We start from the raw sequence: 18,392 nt of genomic DNA on the forward strand, positions 1-18,392 counted from the left end.
TTTTAAGTCATGTTGTGGATAATGAGATTGTCTTCAGGAGTACAGGTTCAGTTGGGATGTCAGGAACTGTGCATTGTAGGTACTCATTTACTTTAGAACTGACTTTTCCCATTCTTTGGCATCACTGCAATCTTGGCCTTCCTTGTTAACCTGTTACCTGCTTTCTGTCTTCTTGTTTTGCTCCTGCCCCTCAGGAAATCCAACAGCTGCAACAGAAACAGCAGAGCTATGTCAGGGAAATTTCTGATCTTCAGGAGACAATAGAGTGGAAAGACAAAAAAATAGGGGTAGGACTTGTCAACTCCTGCAATGTGTTCAAAGTGACACTGATCCTGCTTTTGTAGAACCCCTCTGTAGTGCCTTTGCTTGCTGTGGTTGTCCTGTGATGTTGCCAGTGAAGTAGCAAATAGCAAGAAGTGTTGTCTTTGCCCAGTAGTACCTTAAAATCCAAGGAAAACCTAGCAGCTGGTCTGCTTTCAAACCAAGGGCAATTGATTTGCTGTGCTGCACCATTTGCATTTGCCATATGGGGAAAGGAAGTGCTATTTATAATGCAATTCCATCAGCACTGAGTTTTCTCTTATTCAGATTTGATCTGCAGACTGAGCAGAAACTGGAGTGGGATAAAGAGGTAATGGAGTTATTTATAGGATGTTGGGATGAAAGTCTCCCTTGCTTCTCATCCCTTCCCACCACCTCTTATCAGAGCCACATGGAAACCCACTCTGGTTTTCTTTTCCAGCTGAACAGTGAAAGGCTTCCTGAAGAGAGTAGGAGAAAGAAATCTGGCAGCTTGCCCATGTTTGTGATGTCCAATAATTTGTAGCAGCTTGAAACTGAAAATTGTCTAATTTTTTAAAAATTGTTCTATTTGTACTTATATAGAAATATTAGGAGGGGGGAGTTCAGTAGCAAAATATGCATTTGCACATGGTGCATCCCAGGCTAAGGATGATTCAATGGCAGCTTTCAAATTAATTAAAATGTGAAATAAAAAGACTCCTGAAATCCAGCAGGCCTACTTCCATGCCCTTCCATTAACACGTGGGAATAACATGGAGTCTTCAGTGTGCATGCTAAAGCAATGTGGGTTTGGATCAGCTTGTCTAGCAGATAAGAATAAAAAGGGGACCCTCATTTGAAGGGTCCTTAGTGAAGAATTTGGCTCTGAATGTCTTTGGCAGGAATTCTTGGTTATTGAGGGAGCTGTGCCTTTCTTGGATTTGAGGTTTCTCTCTCTGTATGCAAACTCAGACCTATAATCTGTAAACTCGACCTTTTTCATCTCTGCCCCTTCCATCCCCTGAATATCTTAAATCTGCTCATTCTTGTCTACATTTGCTTTTCATGGCCTTTACTTGTCTCCCTTCCTTTCTTCACATCTCCTCGCCCTCTGTCTGTGTTGGGAACTCAGGCACTAGAGAGGCAGAAAGATTTCTTTGATTCCATAAGGAGTGAGCGGGATGACCTTAGAGACGAAGTGGTTGTGCTGAAGGAGCAACTGAAGGTATGCAAGAGGAATAAAATATATTTGTATTCATCTGCTGACCCTTTCCCCCTGTACATTTGGGCAGAAAAATTAGGTCTAGCTCAGCAGCAGTAGCTCTATTTTCATGTTGCCTATAAATGGCCATTTCAGGGATTTTCTATATGAAGTCCTTTCCCCTACTATTGATTGTTAGTTCTGAGTGTAGACTGGAGTATAAAGAAGTTGTTTTTGTAGGAGACACTTCTCTGAGGAACATCTTATGCAGCAGATTTATGTTAAAAAAAAAAAAAGAGCTGGGATCACATGCTTTCTGTCAGGATGGCCAAACTGAGAACTGCAATATCTGTTCTGCTTCCTGACTCCCAGCCACGTTTAATGGAATGATTGAAGCAATTGTTTATTCAGAGTATCTTGGACAAGAGCACTTGACAATCCTTCCCTTTCCAAGCAGCAGGCTCTAAAGCATTGCTTTTGCTTCCCACAGAAACATGGAATAATCCCAGACTCTGATGTAGCCACCAACGGGGACACATCAGACATTCTGGATAACGAAGGACACTTGGATTCTTCCCGAACTGCCCCAGGCACCACTCAGGCATTAAAGACAGGAGGGGAGGGCATGCTAGGTAAGTGCTGTGTGTCCTCTCAGCCCCTGCTGCCTGTCTGTCCTTCATTCACCCACCTTTGCTTGGACGGGGCAGTTGTTAGTGGGACAATTAACACCACGCAGCATGCTCCTTGTCCAGTCACTCCCTGTGCATTGCCCTGCTTCGTGTTGATTATCACTCCCAGTGTGTCCTGCAGTCTCCTCCAGAGGCAGACTTCACTTCCCCTGCACGGTGACAAAGGATGGGAATGCAAGTAGGACATTGCAGATAAGTAGCAGTCATTCACGTCGCCATTTAAACCCTGAACTGGAAAATTGTCCCAGGATAATCCTACTGCTGCTCAGTATTTTTCAGCACGTACCTTAAATAATCAGGAAAAAAAGGCATTTTAGTTTTCTGTGAAGAGCTTGTACGTTGGTTCATTGATATCCCTGAGAGGTGTGTCTGCTTGAACAACAGTGCTGGGCTCTGCCAAAGCACACCAAAGGATAAATTCTTTGTTCCTGTGCTATTGAACACTTAAAATTAACACTTCTGTGTTTTTACTTGTCACGTTGACACTTAAATTCAAAAGATGCAATAAAAGTGGACAGCGTTAGGAAGGAGAAATCTGGTTGGCAAAACCTCTTTATGCTTTTATGTGGTGAACTTATTAGAGAACTCATTAGAGAACTATTGTATCAGTGTAAAGAAATAAAGTAATATTTTTGCTTTGTTGGATTTTTTTTTTTTTTGTTCTACATGAACATACTAATAAATAGCTGCAGGCAGCCAGCTGTTGCAAGTGCAGGTTCTCTTGCTTTGAGCTTTTGGCTGCTTTTTCTTCACTCAGTTTCTGTGTGGAAACAATGTGGAACACCAAAAACCAAGGTAAGGGTGTATTTTTAAATGTAATATGTTTTCTACATCTCCTAATCCTGGGTTTTTTTTTCAGAATAGGTACAGCATAGACCCAAAAACTAACAACAAACACTATTGTTTTAATATCCGTTGCTTTTAAATATAAATTGAAGAGAAAGTGTTACAACAAAAATAACCTTAAAAAAAACCACAGAAGTCCCCACGGCTTTGGGTGGCTGAAATAAGGGGCACAGATTACCTGAGCTTTGATCTGTGTTGGGAGGTCTGAACAGCCAAACCATTCGCTTGCCAATCAGATTTTACATTCAGTGTCTGTCATGTGCACTGATGATGCCTGTCTTGAGATTTTAAAAGTAAAATGTTACTGAATAATCCTTCACGATTCCATTGTAATGGCATCAGACTCCTGCACGGATAGAGGGGTGTCAGGGTTAAGGTTGCAGAGAAAATGGCTGAGGAAAAGCAATCCTTAGAGGTACATCTGCAAGTATTGCTGTTAAATTGCACTGCTTCAACCAGCTGATCTCCTCTACGGGAGCTGTCAATTCCCACAGCCAAGAGCAAAAATCTCCTCCCTTACAAAAACACGAGCCAGCACCTGAGACTTCTTGCTTTGAGAGGGTGGTGGTGAGTTTCACTGATCAAACCCCCTGGATCCTTACTAATACAATTGCTGCTTTGCCTCACAAAATTGGCAAAAGCTGATCTTTTATTAACCTGCTCTTCTCATTCCGTCTTTCGGGTTTTGAGTGGGGAGGTAAGTGCTGTGGTGTGGCCCCCTCAACTTTCTCAATGGTCTTTTAGGCAAAGCCAATGAAGTGGAGATGAAAAATGAGATTTTGGAGGATGTGGGGAAAAGAGAAATCTTGCAGAATACTGAGCATGAGGAACACAAAGAGGAGTCTGAGGAGGAGGAAGTACAGACATTGCATGCTGCTGAAAATGCAAAGGCAGAACAAATGGTTGAAGAACGGGACGCCCTGCCAGCAGTGATGCTACCAGAGAGTAGGTTTGCAGAGCAAGCCCAAAGCCTCACAGAACCTGTGTCAGGGAGCACTTCTTCAAACAGTGACACTGACACAGATGGCTTGAGAAAGGTCACAGAGTCCAGGGGCACAACAGTCCAGCAGCCTGAGAGTACAGAGGCTGAACACCATGACTTGAGTGCAAGGACAAATGAGAACCTGGAGCTGGGCTCTCTGCAAGGCCACCCCGTTTTTGAGACTCCTCAGGAAATGCTTTGTGACTCAGGTACAGAGCAGGAGCTGGGAGAAGCTGCACCCAGCCAGGAAGAAGAAGAGGATGTTGAAACCAGCCATGCCCTGAGTGATGATGAAATGGATGAAGGATCTGACAGTACAAGTGAGAGCAGTGAGTTGGTTTCTAACCAGGCAGGGCTACCTGAGGGAGCAGTGGCAGGCTTGCTCAGGGAAGGGGGAAATGTGGAGAGTTCCACTCCAGAGGAACCCCAGCACTCAGAAGAAAGTGCTGAAAACAAGGTTGCAGATGTCTTGGAGGAAAAGCTTGTTGACTGCAGTGATGGGAGAAGTGATAAAACAGCAGGTGACAGAGCTGAGGAAGAAGCTGAGGTTGGGAACACAGTTCAGGGTCAGCCGAGGGAAACTGAGTCTGTGGGTTTGGAGGGGACAGAGCCATGTGAAAGGGATGTCCCAGCAGAGCCACTTGGAAAGGAAGGTGGAGAACATCAGGCATTCATCCAACCAGCTTCTTCAGAGGACAGTGCTTCAGCATCCCCAGAGGAACCAAGTACACAAGGTAAAACTGAAGATGAAACTGCTACAGCTGAGAAGGATGGACAGAAGGAAGAATTGATGGAAGAGCTGGAGAAGTGTTCAGGTTCTGCTGAAACAGGCAAGCAAGGTGTGGCATCTGTGGAGGCAGGAGGCTGCATTCCCGAGGGACAGGGAGGTGAGCTGAAGGAGGCACAGCCAGGAACAGAGGTTGTGACAGAGGTGACCACTCAGGAAACCCATTTAGACCTGAGTCTTTTAGAGGATGAAATGAAGGAGTCAGAATTGGAAACAGGGGATGAGGCTGGGGAAGGACAGGAAGGTAGGACAGAACTGGTAGAAGACTTTAATCCAAAGGCAGAGGTTCAATCAAGTCAGTGTAGTGAAGAAAAAGCAGATGGTACAGAGGGAGAGAAAAATGTTCCTTCAGAGGGTGAAGTGCAGAAGGTGGTTAAACAAGCAGAATGTGAATCTGAGGAGGAGTCAGGTGTAGGTGTTATTGTAGCTACTGAAAACAAAGCCAGTAAAGAAACACTGAAAGAAAATGAGCAAGAGGTAGAGCTTGCAGACCACCCTGGTGGGGAATTTGCTTCTGAGGAAGGTGCAAATAATGCCCTGGAACAGAAACCTGTGCAGGATGAAAACATTAGTGAACAAGTTAAAGTGGAGGAAGGTGCAAATAATTCCCTGGAACAGAAACCTGTGCAGGATGAAGACATTAGTGAACAAGTTAAAGTGGAGGAAAGTGCAAATAATTCCCTGGCACAGAAACCTGTGCAGGATGACAACATTAGTGAACAAGTGAAATTGGAGGCAGGTGAAAATAATTCCCTGTCACAGAAGCCTGTGCAGGATGAAGACATTAGTGAACAAGTGAAATTGGAGGCAGGTGTAAATAATTCCCTGGAACAGAAACCTGTGCAGGATGAAAACATTAGTGAACAAGTTAAAGTGGAGGAAGGTGCAAATAATTCCCTGTCACAGAAACCTGTGCAGAATGACAACATTAGTGAAGAAGTGAAATTGGAAGTAGGTGTAAATAATTCCCTGGCACAGAAACCTGTGCAGGATGACATTAGTGAACAAGTAACACTGGAGGACCAAGCAGAGGAAAGCCTGGAAGATGATGGTGATGCATTTGATTTTGATGAAGAGTCAAATCAAATACTAGAATGTGATGAAAATTGTGATGGAGAGAAAGCTGATGCACAGGCAGAAGAGGATGATGGAGGAAATGGTGCTGTTGGAAAAACTGCCCACACAGACAAAGCTGGAGAGGGAACAGACAAAATGGAAACCAAAGATGCCTTGACCAAAGGTGAAGTCCTGCAGAATAAAAAAGATGAGCCTGAAGAAACAGGGTGCTTGCAAGGGAAAGCATCGGGAAAAGTTGATGAGGAGGCTGATGTGGAGGAAGATGAAATCAAAGTATCAGATTCTAGTAAAGTGGGAAAATTACAGGATCGAGATGTTTTGGAACAGGATTTGCAAAGTGCTTTCATTAAGAGGGCTGAAAGCAGGGAGGATTTGCAGGCTGGTAAAAGGAGTAAGGGCAGATCCAGAGACGACTGTACAATCTCCTGAGTTCAGAATCTCAAACCTGCACGAGTTCCATGCCCTGTGACCAGTCCCAGGACACAAAGATGCACTTTGCACAAGACATCAGACCTTGGAATACTCTTAGAGCTTTGTCTTTGTAGGTAACTCAGCATAAAGTGGTAATGATGCAAGTATTAAGTTATTCACTGTTGTACCCAGCCACAAGAAATTGTGAGTGGGTTTGGTTTTGCTGTGTCTCAGGTTGAAAGCTTATCACCTAATGAGGAAGCTTCACAACTTGACTATTCAAACTATTATGCAATTAAAGTACCTCTAGTGTGGATAGCTGCTCTTGGGGAATTTCTATAGGAATATTTTTTTTTTATTCTAGCCTAGTTGATCAATATCTTGAATGTACATTGGGCCTTTGATGCACATTCTGCTTACTTGAACTTAGATCTACAGCAAGTACATTAACTCTTCATGAAGGAACTCAGCAGATCAGCCACACTGATGGTGAAACTTCTTTCAGAATGCTTAAAGCCTATGAACCAATCTCTTATTTTTTTGATATGAAGAAAAAAGATCTTTTCATTCCACTTTGTGTGTATTTCTTATATGGTCATATTCCAAAATATAGTTAGATCACTGTGAATCTGCTTAGTCTGAGAACTTTGGAAGAGCAATACACATTTTGGAGAAAGTGCAACATGCAGGTCTTAGTTTGCTGAAAGGAATAAATATATACATGTTTACTTCATCTAGGCACTTTGCACCACAATAGGCCTTTTACACCATGTCTTACATGGGGTTTTTATTTTTTTCCAGAGAAAGTGTCAATACACACTGTAACGTGTGCTTAGGTTTGCTATCAAGTACTGTCTAGATATGAATATATAAAATACCTATTTTTCCAAGAAGATTTTTGTTTAAAATTCCATTTGCTTACTGCATTATACTTTTTTTTTTTTGCAAACTCTGAGTCTGAAAGAATGTTTTTATCTCTGAAACAAATCTTATCTCTTTCCTTCTGGAAAGAAGATAACTTTGCGTGTCTTAACTCTTGCTGGATATCAGACCAAAGACGACTGTTGTTTTGTGTATTAGCCCCCCTGTGCCTTTTGGAAAAGCTGGATTGCTTTGAATTGCTGGCATAAATTAGGCTCTTGCACTCCCTTGCTGTATTTCCTCTTGCACCTCTGCTAGTGCTTGGGAAGGAAGAGCATGTTTTGCATATATAAATATTCATTTAAAGTGTTAAGCAATGAATGTCCCAGGGGAATGCAGATCGAGGGGGGTGTGGGCTATGGAAGGCTGTATTTGTGTTGATTTGTGTTTCAAAGTTGTCAGAGCACGGACAGACTGCAAAATTTGAAGATGTATATCAAAATGTACTGCTGTATATAATTTAAATAAACATATTTTATACTTTAAAGTACCTGTCCAGAGCACTGTTTCTAAACCTGCACCAGGAGTTATTTAAACCTGTATCATTTCAACACCATTTTTCTGCAGCTTTTGTTCAATTTATTGAGCCATCTCCCTAGGACTGGGCAGCCTCGGGGTTTGAGCACCTTGAATATGTGATGGCACCTTAACTGTAGAGCTCTCACAGGTCTGTAACCACCCTGTAACTCCTTTCATGTGGCTTCTCTCCAGCTTACAGCAGGTCCAGCATGGTTTCTGTAAGTACTGGCAGTTGTTCCTAAGGGTTTACACTAGATGCTAATCCAAAAAGCCATAGATCTTATAAGCATTTCTTATTAGCATGTAGCAGTGTTTATTTAAAGATTTGGCTCTGCCATGCTTCAACAGTAATATGTGGTTTAATGTTGGAAGTGGGTTTTAATTGTTAAATAGATTTAAACAGATCATTAAATGTTCTTACCAGGCTTCACCTGTATTGTGGATGGATCTGTCAGAGTTAAATTAGGCAACATGCCATTATATCCTGTATTTCTTATGAGTTCATTTCTGATTTTATCTAGTTTTTCCACTTCAGAAAACACAGCATCTTTAAGAGAATTCCTTTTCAAAGCCAAGTCACAGGAGCAGAAACACCTCCAATCTCACCTGTCCAAGTACCAGCTTTGATCCCACTCCCAGTGTAACTGGGAGCAAGAACATGGAGAGGCAGTGCAGAGTAGCTGGTATGCCAGAAATCCATCCTGGAATGTTGAAAATGAGTATGTGACCCAAGTATGAAACTTCTGTCTTCCAGAATAACCCCAAATGCTCACTGGGTTTTCTGGTCATCACCTAGTGGCACATAAATGCTGTAGCTCAGGTCTGTGCATATCAGAGCTAGCCTGAAATGCTTTCAAAAGCAATATCTCAGTAAACTTACTTGATAAAAAAAGGGGAATAAATAGTGAAAAGGTCTTGGTCAATATCTTCTTTACTATAGAGAAGAAAAGTCCCCCTCAAAATCAGTACTGCAAGCAGTGTCTTCCAAATCCTGTGCTGTCCCTGGCAGTGCCCCTCTTCTGAGAAAGGCAGGAAAGCATTTTCTCATCATCCAGAACAAAGTGACAGATCTGGAGAGGGAGTATTGCCCAAGCTGCTCTGACAGCTGGATTCTTTCAGGCTGTTCTGAACAGCTGCTTGGGGCTGGGATTCCATGGGATGTCTTTCCATCCTCCATGAGCAGTTTACCCCTTTCATTTACATCAGGATTTGTTACTTCCTGGGCCACACATCATGTAAATCATGCAGGTAAAACCAGCTGCTTCCCATCCCATGCTCCCCTCCAAGTGGAAAGAGACATGGAGGCTGCTTTGGGAATGTCTGGTGCCACTGGAGCAGCACCTGAGCAAGCAATGCCTCGAGTCAGCTGCAGTGCCAAGGCAATGAGATCAGTCCCTGGAGGCAGAAACTGTGGCAGAAGGCACTGGTCAGCAGCATGCTCACCCCTCTGTGCTGCTCCCCCACAGGGCCCATCTCCTGCTCAGTGCTCTGTTAAACTCTGGTGTGTGGAGGCCATGAACTGGTGCAGTGAGTACCCTGGGAATCACCTTTCCAGAGTTAACTGAGGTGAATGTCACACTCTCATTATTCACTGTAGTATATTTCTGTGTGGAATAAGGATAATGACTGTTACAGATGAGAATTTTAATTAGCTGCTTCCTGTCCTGATTCAATAAGCTGTTCTTTCCTGCTCATCTGTTCTCAAGGTCCTCAGATTTGTTAGAAAAATATCTCCTAAATGCAAAATTAAGGTGACCCTGCAGAGTAAGTTTTCTGTGCTAATGTGGGAGGTTAAGATTAAGTGAAACCCAAGAGACCCTCATCTCTACAGGCAGAAAACTTTTCTTCTACGTGAATGACAATTTTAGCAAACTCATTTTTTCCCTGATCTGGCAAACCCTGCTGTCTGCATGTCCCAGTGGGGTGCACAGATATCCATAATGAGGGCAGAGAGAGCTGAAGGTGAGACCAAACTTGAAGGTTCACCCCAAGATGCATCGTCTTTGCAGGAAAAGGGCTTTGGGGAAGCCAGGGTGCTTCCTCACAGGAAGCTGGCAGAGGTGTCCCTTCTTCAGGCAGGCAGGTTTCACCCCACAGCAGGGGTTGTGTTAATGAAAGTCACAACTACGTTGTTTTCAGGATCAAAATGTGTTACTTGGCCCGTTTGGACTCAGTAAGTTTGGGCTCATTTTGTAGTGGCCTAAAGGTTTCCTGCTGCACCAGTCCTCATTCTCTTTCCAGTCCTTGGAACTCCATTTCTCAGTCTTTGCTGACCTGTAAATCCCAACACAATCTCTTGAGCCCAAGTTTCTCCAACCTGTCCCAAGCTGTTCTTGCTTTCCTCGTTGACCTTTATTTTTCTGCCATATCTTTCATCTTTTGCAGAATTTCTGTCTTAAGCTTTCTTTCCTTCCCGTATAGATCTATGAAATTGTTTTATCATTTTAAAGGGGTTTATACTCATAAATTTTGTTTGTGGGTGGTATTTACAAAAAAAAAGTTGGTTTGGGTTGTTGTTTTTTTTTTATATATCAGTTCTAGGTGTAACAATGTTGTGTGTCTTACAAATGGAGGAAAATAAAAAGAATAGGACTTCAGGAGGTTCAAAATTAATCCATAGATTTGCTGAACTGGGATGTCATGCTAAGACCTGTATTTGGGTATTGCATCAAAAGCCAAGGTAAAGGTTTTATTCCATGCTCTGGAATGGAACTGTGTGTGGGTGTGTATTCCCAGCAGGGGAATGACATACCACATTAATGGACTCCACATGTCTGCTGTACAGAAGAACTTCCACTGGGAGAACAGTTTTCATCATGATTTGATCCAATACAGACTCTTGATTCCCTTTAAATACATGTGCTAACAAGAAAAATGGGAGAACCACAAGACTTCAGCCTGTTCAGGAGTTGTGCCATGAAGAATAAATGGTATTTTTAAAGCTCTTCAAAAATATTTAAGTCTGTCTATCAACAGAATTTACCTGATAAAAGCCCAGCAGGCTCTTGTGTGTAATTTACCTTGCTTTCCTAAAGTTTACAAAAAGATCTTTTTCTTGAGTGACCTTTGGTTTTAACCATTTAATCAACAGGCCAGACCTCAGCTGTGGAGTTGAACTCTGAACAGCCTGAGCTCTGCACTGCTGGCAAGGGAGGCCAGCTGAACAAACCTGCAGTGAGACCCAGCTGAGGTCAACAGATCCTCTCCTAATGAGTGTATTTCCATGGGATGTTGCAGTGCACTCCTGCCTGAGGTGTACCTGAACAAACTGAGCTTGTTAATTAATCATTTAGGTCATTTGGGTGGTAAGAAAATGTGCTCTCACATTTTGCAGCCCTTAATGGGGACAGAAAAAATGAAGTGATTTGTTTGCTTACTTTGTAGTTCTTTTTTCCAGCTGTCTCATTGGGTAGAGTGCACTTTATTAATGAAAGCTGCACAAACCCATGTGCTGATCTGTAGCACTTCCAAGTCCAAATGTAGCACAACAGTTGGTGCAGATTGTCCATTGCCTCTTGATCTTTGACCTGGAGAATTGAATCTGAAGAGAAAACAGAGTTTTACCAGACTGCTGCGTTCAAAACACAAATAATTTGATGGGCAAATGTTTTTTTCTGGTCATAATATTGGAGCTGAAATGTCACTGCCATGTAAAAGAAGGGAAGAGTTAAAGTGCTGAGAATGTGATTATAGGTGTTTACAGTATTGTCGTTTTGTTAAACTGTCAAGACCTGTGAGATTTTGTGTTGCAGTTGTGCTTGACCCTAGAGTTCTTGCATGCTAACCTAACGTAGAAGATTAGCCTCTTTGCATGCAGCTGGCTGCTGCTACTGCTGGGACAAGCATGTTCTGTGAGAATGCCATAAGTGCCCTGGCTGCAGCCCCCTCCCAGCCCCGCTGGGCCTCGTGTCCTGTGGTACGTGCCCTAACTCCCCCTTCAGTAGTCACTAACCCGGGCGGGTCAGCCTCGTGTCTCCGATGCGCTCCCCGTGCGCCGCTGGCTCGGCCAGCACTGAACTCTCCCTTTTCTCTTCCAGACAGGCTGAAAAAGCTCATTGATGAACGGGAGACCTTGCTAGACCAGGTAATCACAGGGCAAGTGAAGGATTAAGGAAGCAAAAATAGCCCAAACACAAGGTATAGGGCAGCAGTGCTGTGGTCTGGTTGCTCTTGCTGAGGACTTGCTGCTTGCTGGCCACTCTGTTCTTCCTCCAAAACATTCCCCCCGTGTATTAATTCAGGATACATGAAAGATATGACCCTCTTATTTCTGAATAATAATCCTTCAAATTGACCAAGCCCAAGGGAAACCAGGCATGGCTCAGAAATTGTAGAAGACCCTTTTTTTGTACACACTTTACTGGGTCTGTGGGTAAATGGGCCTTTTGGAAAAGTTTGTTGGAGGAATTGCAGATGGGTAAAGAGCAATAAAAGGAATTATTGCTGGTACCATGGCATTCCATCGTGGCTACAAAGCTTATTCAGAAAACTTCAGCTGATCTGCTGCCCTGCAGGACACTCTGTGCTTTCATTTATGCTCAGTGACCTCGGCCTTGAGACTCGCACACAACCAAACACAGCTTTGGGAATTTTTGAGAATGTTTTACATGAATGTGCCTGCAGAAGATTTATGGCTTTTCTAATAAACCAGTCATTCTTCACTCATTGTTTTGATCCTGAACTTGTACATAAGCACTGATGTGTAAAATACCATGAGTCATTTGCCAAAATTATTTCTAAGATGTTGCTTTGTAACAGAAGATTTTTTGGAATTTGTGTTTAAAAAATACATAATTTGTTTTATAATGCTAGAGTGAATTTCAGCCACAATTTCTCTTAGTGATTTTAATAATTATTTTCTGTCCTTCAGATTAAAAAATTAAAGGGACAACTGGAAGAAAAGCAAAGGAATGGCAAGATGGAAAATACACAGTCCGAAGATGAAGTTCTGGAGAACGGGACAGATATGCACATGATTGACCTACAAAGTGAGCTGTATTTTGATTTTAAGAGAATTTTGTGCCCTGCATGTGAGTGAGAAAATGTATCAGTTCAATAACAAGCACATGGCTCTGAGTAAGAATGAGCCTTCAGCTCCAAAGGGAGCTTTGGCCTGGGAGCAGCCATGCACCTCTACAGAGGTGAGGGAATTAGGAGCCTTTGTTTAAGATTGCAGTTGGAAATCTCTGTTGAGCTGGGGGGAGTTCAGATTAATTCTGCCTTCAGAGTGGTTGGCAGGGAATCAGGCAGGGCTGGGAATGGTGCCTCTCTGCTGGGCACCTGAGGAGAAAACTACTCTCCTGCTGCCCCACGTGGATCCCTGATGCATGGAAATTTTACCACAGCCTTGTTAGAAACTGTTCACGCTTGTTCTGCCATCTCTGATAAATCTGCGATTCTTCTAGGAGATGCCAACAGACAGATCAGTGATCTCAAATTTAAACTAGCAAAGTCTGAGCAAGAGATAACAGCATTGGAGCAGAATGTAAGTTTTCGGCTTGTTCTGTTTGTTCAGGCATGGTGAGAATACAAAGAGCAAATGTGTTTTGATAAATGATAAATGAAATTATGTTTACTGTGATTTTCCCTTAAAATAAGAAACGGGAGTGTTGGAGCATGAGGGCCACTGTGACTTTTATGTATGGGGAAGAAGGAGTATATTATTCCTCTGTACTGAAGGAAGAATGGTCAAAGACAAAAGTACCTGATGGACTCTACTGAATGCTTCCTTATGCCTAGCTGTCAACAGGTTCCCAGCATGTGATATGCTAGAGATGGAGTTTATACACAGCTGTTCCATTTTAATTGTTTGCTCTTTTCCAGGGTACATCAGCAATGCTCTTGCTAAGAGAAATTTAGTCAATGAGCTGTATTTTTTGTTGCTGGAAGCATATTAAATATGGATATGTGCAAAAGGTCAGCAGTAAATTACTGTTGCCAGGCTTCCTTGGTGTTGTTTTTCCCCTGAAAATATGCCTTTATTTTATCAAAGAGGAGTTAGCATCTCTGGTTATTCCTTGAGTACTAGTGGAAGAGTAAACCTTCAGAGTAACTTCTCAGTACAGCTTCTGATTCCCAGCCTTTTCCTTCCCCTCAGGTAATACGACTGGAAGGCCAGGTAGCCCGGTACAAAACTGCTGCTGAGAATGCTGAGCGAGTAGAGGATGAACTGAAGGCAGAGAAACGCAAGCTGCAGAGAGAGGTAACTCCACCTGCAAGCTGTCACAGCTCAGCCTGCTCCACGTGGGGGAAACCTGCTTCCCTGCGTGTTCTAGGGGAGGAACAACTCTTCTTGGCACAGCAAGGGACAAGCATCTAATTGCTTTATTGCTTTAGTTACTCCTCCTAAATGTGCAACCACATTTTAACACTAAAACTGGAGGAACATTCACAGCTGTGAATGTTCCTCACAGAGCTCCCACTGCCTTTTCAACATTCCTTCCTAACCTGACTTGCTAAAGGGATGTGAGCTGTTCCTTGTGAGCCTGTTTTCCTTGCCCTGCCAATCCATTCAGGCCCATTTGGGGTGGTGTGGCTGTCCACAGACTCTGACCGTGCCTCTGTCTCCTTAGAGCCTGAATACCTTTATCAGCTTCTTTCTCACTGCCTCCTTGATTTTTTTTTTTCCAGTATGGCTCCTTGCTTGTTCTAAATACTCCTTCTGCTTTGCTGCCTATAAATATTGTCCTGTGCAGCCCAGCTCTCTCTCCCTACCTCGACCCCTTGATGGGTTTTACAGGAAACTGAGGTTCTGAGTCACAGCTGGGGATAGAGTTCTAGGAACCAGAAACACAAAAGCTGAGCAGTGAGACAGGTGTACATCACCCAGAGCCTCGTGCCTCTGGATTGAGAGAAATTCTGTGATTCTCTGGGAATCTCCTGTTCCACGGGAGTAACCTTCTGTCCATGCTGACTGCCTCAAGACATACAGTTCTATCAAGCCAAATCCAGACTTGGGAGACCACATTTCTTCTTACTTTGGCCTTCTTTGTTCAGCATTCTGTAAATACCCTGGGCTTTTGGTAGTTTGCTTAAACACCTGTGTGTGTGGCCTGCAAAGCAGTTTAACTGTGCTAAAGGAATTTTCAGCTCCTTTATGTTCCAAGTTAATGTGGTCGGCTAGCGTTGGCAACTACAAACCTTGCTTTGCCTTTGCAAAGGGGTAACACGGTGAAAGTCACGGTGTTTTTCTGCTTCCTTCCTTCCTTCCTTCCTTCAGCTTCGTTCAGCACTGGACAAAACGGAGGAGCTGGAGGTCAGCAATGGCCACCTGGTGAAGCGGCTGGAGAAGATGAAGGCCAACCGGAGCGCTCTGCTGTCCCAGCAATAGCCACCCCATCCCACGGGAGCCACCGCTACTCGGAACCGGAACGCCGCCGCCGCTTCTGCGTCCTGCTGCCCGGGACGCTTCGTGCCATCGCCTTCTGAGACCAGGCCACCCCAACACCTGTTCCGTGCCTCCCAGCCGGCGTCTCCCCGCGCAGATCCCAGCCTGCCGCACTACATCCATAGGAGGAGCTGATCCAAGTGGGAGCCCTTCCACGCCGAGCTCTGGGGACATTCGAAGTACTACACATAAGAAGCACATGGAATTCTCCATCCAGAGGGCGCAGCAGCCATTTATTGCCGTTTAAAATGGCACTCAAAGAAAAACACTTTGACTGGAATTTTTGTGTCTTGCTGAAAATTTTAAAACAAACACTGTAAGTTTGGGACTTTTCTCATGACAGTATCTGTAATTTAGTGACTACGGTAGAGTTATTCATAGTAGGTTTTTCATTTACAAATCACTGTGGAACCACAAGCCATTACAAAGCAAAACTCCTTCAGTGGAAACCATGGAAGAAGATGGTCTTGGAAGCAAAAGTGACCTTAAATGACTTTGCCAATAAAACAAATGTGTTTGGAGGGATTTTTGCACCAGTAGAATCGTGAGACTCTTTTATTTCAGGGTAAATAGGCAATAGCTTCATTGAATTTTCGATTTTTATTTGTATTATTTAATCCCTGCTCTTGGAGTTGAAGTAAGTGACTTTTAAAGGATGTAAGGTTGCATTAATAAACCAGCATAAGGCCGTGTTTTCAGAAATGGTGGGGTTTGCACTTGGGTCACTCTCTTTGGTGCATTTATCAAAGCAAGTGTCATTTGCTAAAACAAAATATGTAATGGGTTTTTTACATCAGAAACTATCTACTGGTCCATGACCTACTAGGAAACGATGCCGCTACAAAATACAAGTCTGATTTTTAAAGGAATAACTGCTAAGTAAAGAAGCACTTTAGAAAATATTACTGCCTATGTGTTTTCTACAGCTACGGAAGTAGCGAGTTCTTTCCTTCTGAAAGGATCGCCGCGGAGGTTTTCCACTCCTCACGCAGAACAGCGTAACCCAGGGAGGTGCTGCAGGCGATTCTTGCGTGTGTAAAAATGACACATGACTGGCACTACAGCTCTGGTTCATCGGAACTCATTCTGAATGTACTACTCAAAGGAGAGCAGCAGCTAGCCCAGGAACAAAGCTGCCCATCCCACCTCAGCCCTAACAGGAATGCCAGTCCCTCTGCCATCTGCTCACGCGGTGGAGAGGCGTCTCCTGCCCCTCGGGAGCGGCCGTGCCTGCCTCAAGATGTTCTACCAAGCCAAATCCACGCCCAGGAGATCACATTTCTTCCTAACTTGGTCTTCAGACCCTGCAGTCCAGGTCTTTCCCCAGCCTCCTCCTCGCAGGCGGGAGGTTAGAGCAGGAACCGCTGCTATTCCCAACGCACGGTGGTATCTTCCTCGAGCACCTTCACAAATTCAGTAAACCAAATCCTCTGTCTGAATGTGTTTCTCTGGTTTGGCTAGGAAGCAACACCCTCGTCTTCATCTCTTCCAAGTGCACAAGGAAAATTTAGGAATGAAGTACTGAAATTATTATTCCAGGAAAAGGATGAAGAAGGCTTTTTTTTTGTGCCCCTGGGGAATTATGTCCTTGTTGATGAAATGTGGTGAAATGGGGTTGGAAGGAGTCTTTTAAAATTAAATTTCCACTCCAGTTAGGGCTTTGGGTTTTTGGGTTTTTTTAAATTGTTTTTGAGAGGAACATTCAGGTGCAGAGCCAGGTTTCTTGTGGAATACCTCAAAATGGCTGTGGATACCAATTTACAATTTTCTGTGCATGACTTGTGTAATTTCTGGTGTACAAAGCCTCGGGGGCCTAAAAAAATGAGCAAAGGGATTTTCAGAATGCAAACAAATGTGCTAAATATGACATCTTACCAATGGGAAGGTGTGTGATTGCCACCAGTCATCATTTCATTTGTGGCAGCAGTGAAAGCTGCCTCTCCTGGCAAGGCTCAGGAGAAACAACCCAGCAACCAAGCGTTGGTCCAAAAGGCAAAAAAAATAACACTTTGTTCATAAAAAAGGGATGTGTTTATCATTTTTAAGTAGATTTCATCTCGCACCCCATAAGCATCAACCTCATGACGGAAATCAGATGTGTATTTCAACCTGGATATGCTCTTAGTAGAAACCTTTGTGTGTGATAAAGTAGGTGAATGTTGAAGCCACATTTTCCCCTCCCTCCCCTGACTTTCAGTATGACTTAGCGTTAGAATAAGGGAAGAAAAAGAACTGGTTGGTTTACTGCAAACTGTTCTCTGTTTTTCTGTGAAGAATGTACAACAACAGGGCTTTGAACGGTGATCACAGCACATGTCCCAGTCCTATTATTTGAGCTCCAAACGAGAGCACCTCGGTACCCTGAGAGCGGGGCCGAGGTGGCGGCAGCCGGGCGAGGAACAGCTCCTGGGGGAACCAGGACGGGTTTTCCTACAACTTCTGTTTCAATTTGTTATCCTCTGTTTTATTTTTAAATGTTACATGATTTTTATCGCTTGCAAATGGAATGTTACCCAAAATGGTTTTGGTTTTGTTTTGGTTGGGCTTTTTTTGTCCCCCTCCCCCAGTCGCTCTGTTAGGAGGTGTGAGCGTGGAAAAGGAAATTCATTATGAGCAGAACTCGCCAATAAAATGTCACTTGTTTGGGTAGTTTTTATGGAGTGGTCTGTCCATGCTGATGTTACCAGTACAAGTTCTCCTGCAAAACATAGAAAATTCAGGGCGATGTGGGTGTAGCAGCTCATTTTCCTTTTCAACACGTTGCTGCAGGATCACACAGAACATGAGCAACACTGGCTGGGAAATGTACAAATTCAGGGGCTTGTGTGACTGAGGGCCCTGGTGTGAGACATAACCGCCAGATATCAACATTTTTGGTGTCAAGAGTGCACATACACCTCCAAATTTTGACAATTTAATGGCCAGGTGCTCTTGGGGAGTGGGAGGACAGGGACAGTCCCCCATCAGGAGAAATTTCAATGGCGTTGCTAATTGTATTAATTCTCCACTTTTATTTATGGTGAACATAGAGGTGACCCACACAGTAGCTTTCCCTGGAAGAATCCTTCATGAAGACTCCTTCACAAGAGGAGGCAGCTTGGTTCATTAAAAATATGTTCTTTTAGTATTAAATGTCCTCTTGCCCTGATGTGTTGCCAAAGCTGTCACTTGCATGAAAGAGACTGGGCAGGAGTAGTGCTTGTCTTCACTTTAGGTGCTCTAAACCATTGTATGTCTCTGAAGGTTAATTTTAGGCAACTGAGTGATGTTTTACACACTTCATTATGACC

General features: G+C 43.5%; 1 protein-coding gene across 28 annotated transcripts in view; it reads left to right on the forward strand.

Moving 5' to 3' along the window:
- Nucleotides 1–17,751, forward strand: part of LRRFIP1 (LRR binding FLII interacting protein 1) — a 102,840-nt gene extending 85,089 nt beyond the window's left edge. For 20 of the 28 annotated variants that reach the window (XM_064433546.1, XM_064433548.1, XM_064433551.1 and 17 more), the window contains 4 exons: nt 195–287; nt 1,415–1,507; nt 1,974–2,115; nt 3,763–7,686. In XM_064433546.1, coding sequence (XP_064289616.1) covers nt 195–287; nt 1,415–1,507; nt 1,974–2,115; nt 3,763–6,293 — 2,859 coding nt within the window. In that variant the 3' untranslated portion in view covers nt 6,294–7,686. The other 8 variants (XM_064433570.1, XM_064433574.1, XM_064433571.1 and 5 more) reach the window with 5 other exon arrangements.
- The last annotated feature ends 641 nt before the right edge of the window (nt 17,752–18,392 follow it).

Source organism: Passer domesticus, chromosome 10 (genome assembly GCF_036417665.1).
Source record: "Passer domesticus isolate bPasDom1 chromosome 10, bPasDom1.hap1, whole genome shotgun sequence".
In the NCBI taxonomy this organism is placed as follows: domain Eukaryota; kingdom Metazoa; phylum Chordata; class Aves; order Passeriformes; family Passeridae; genus Passer; species Passer domesticus.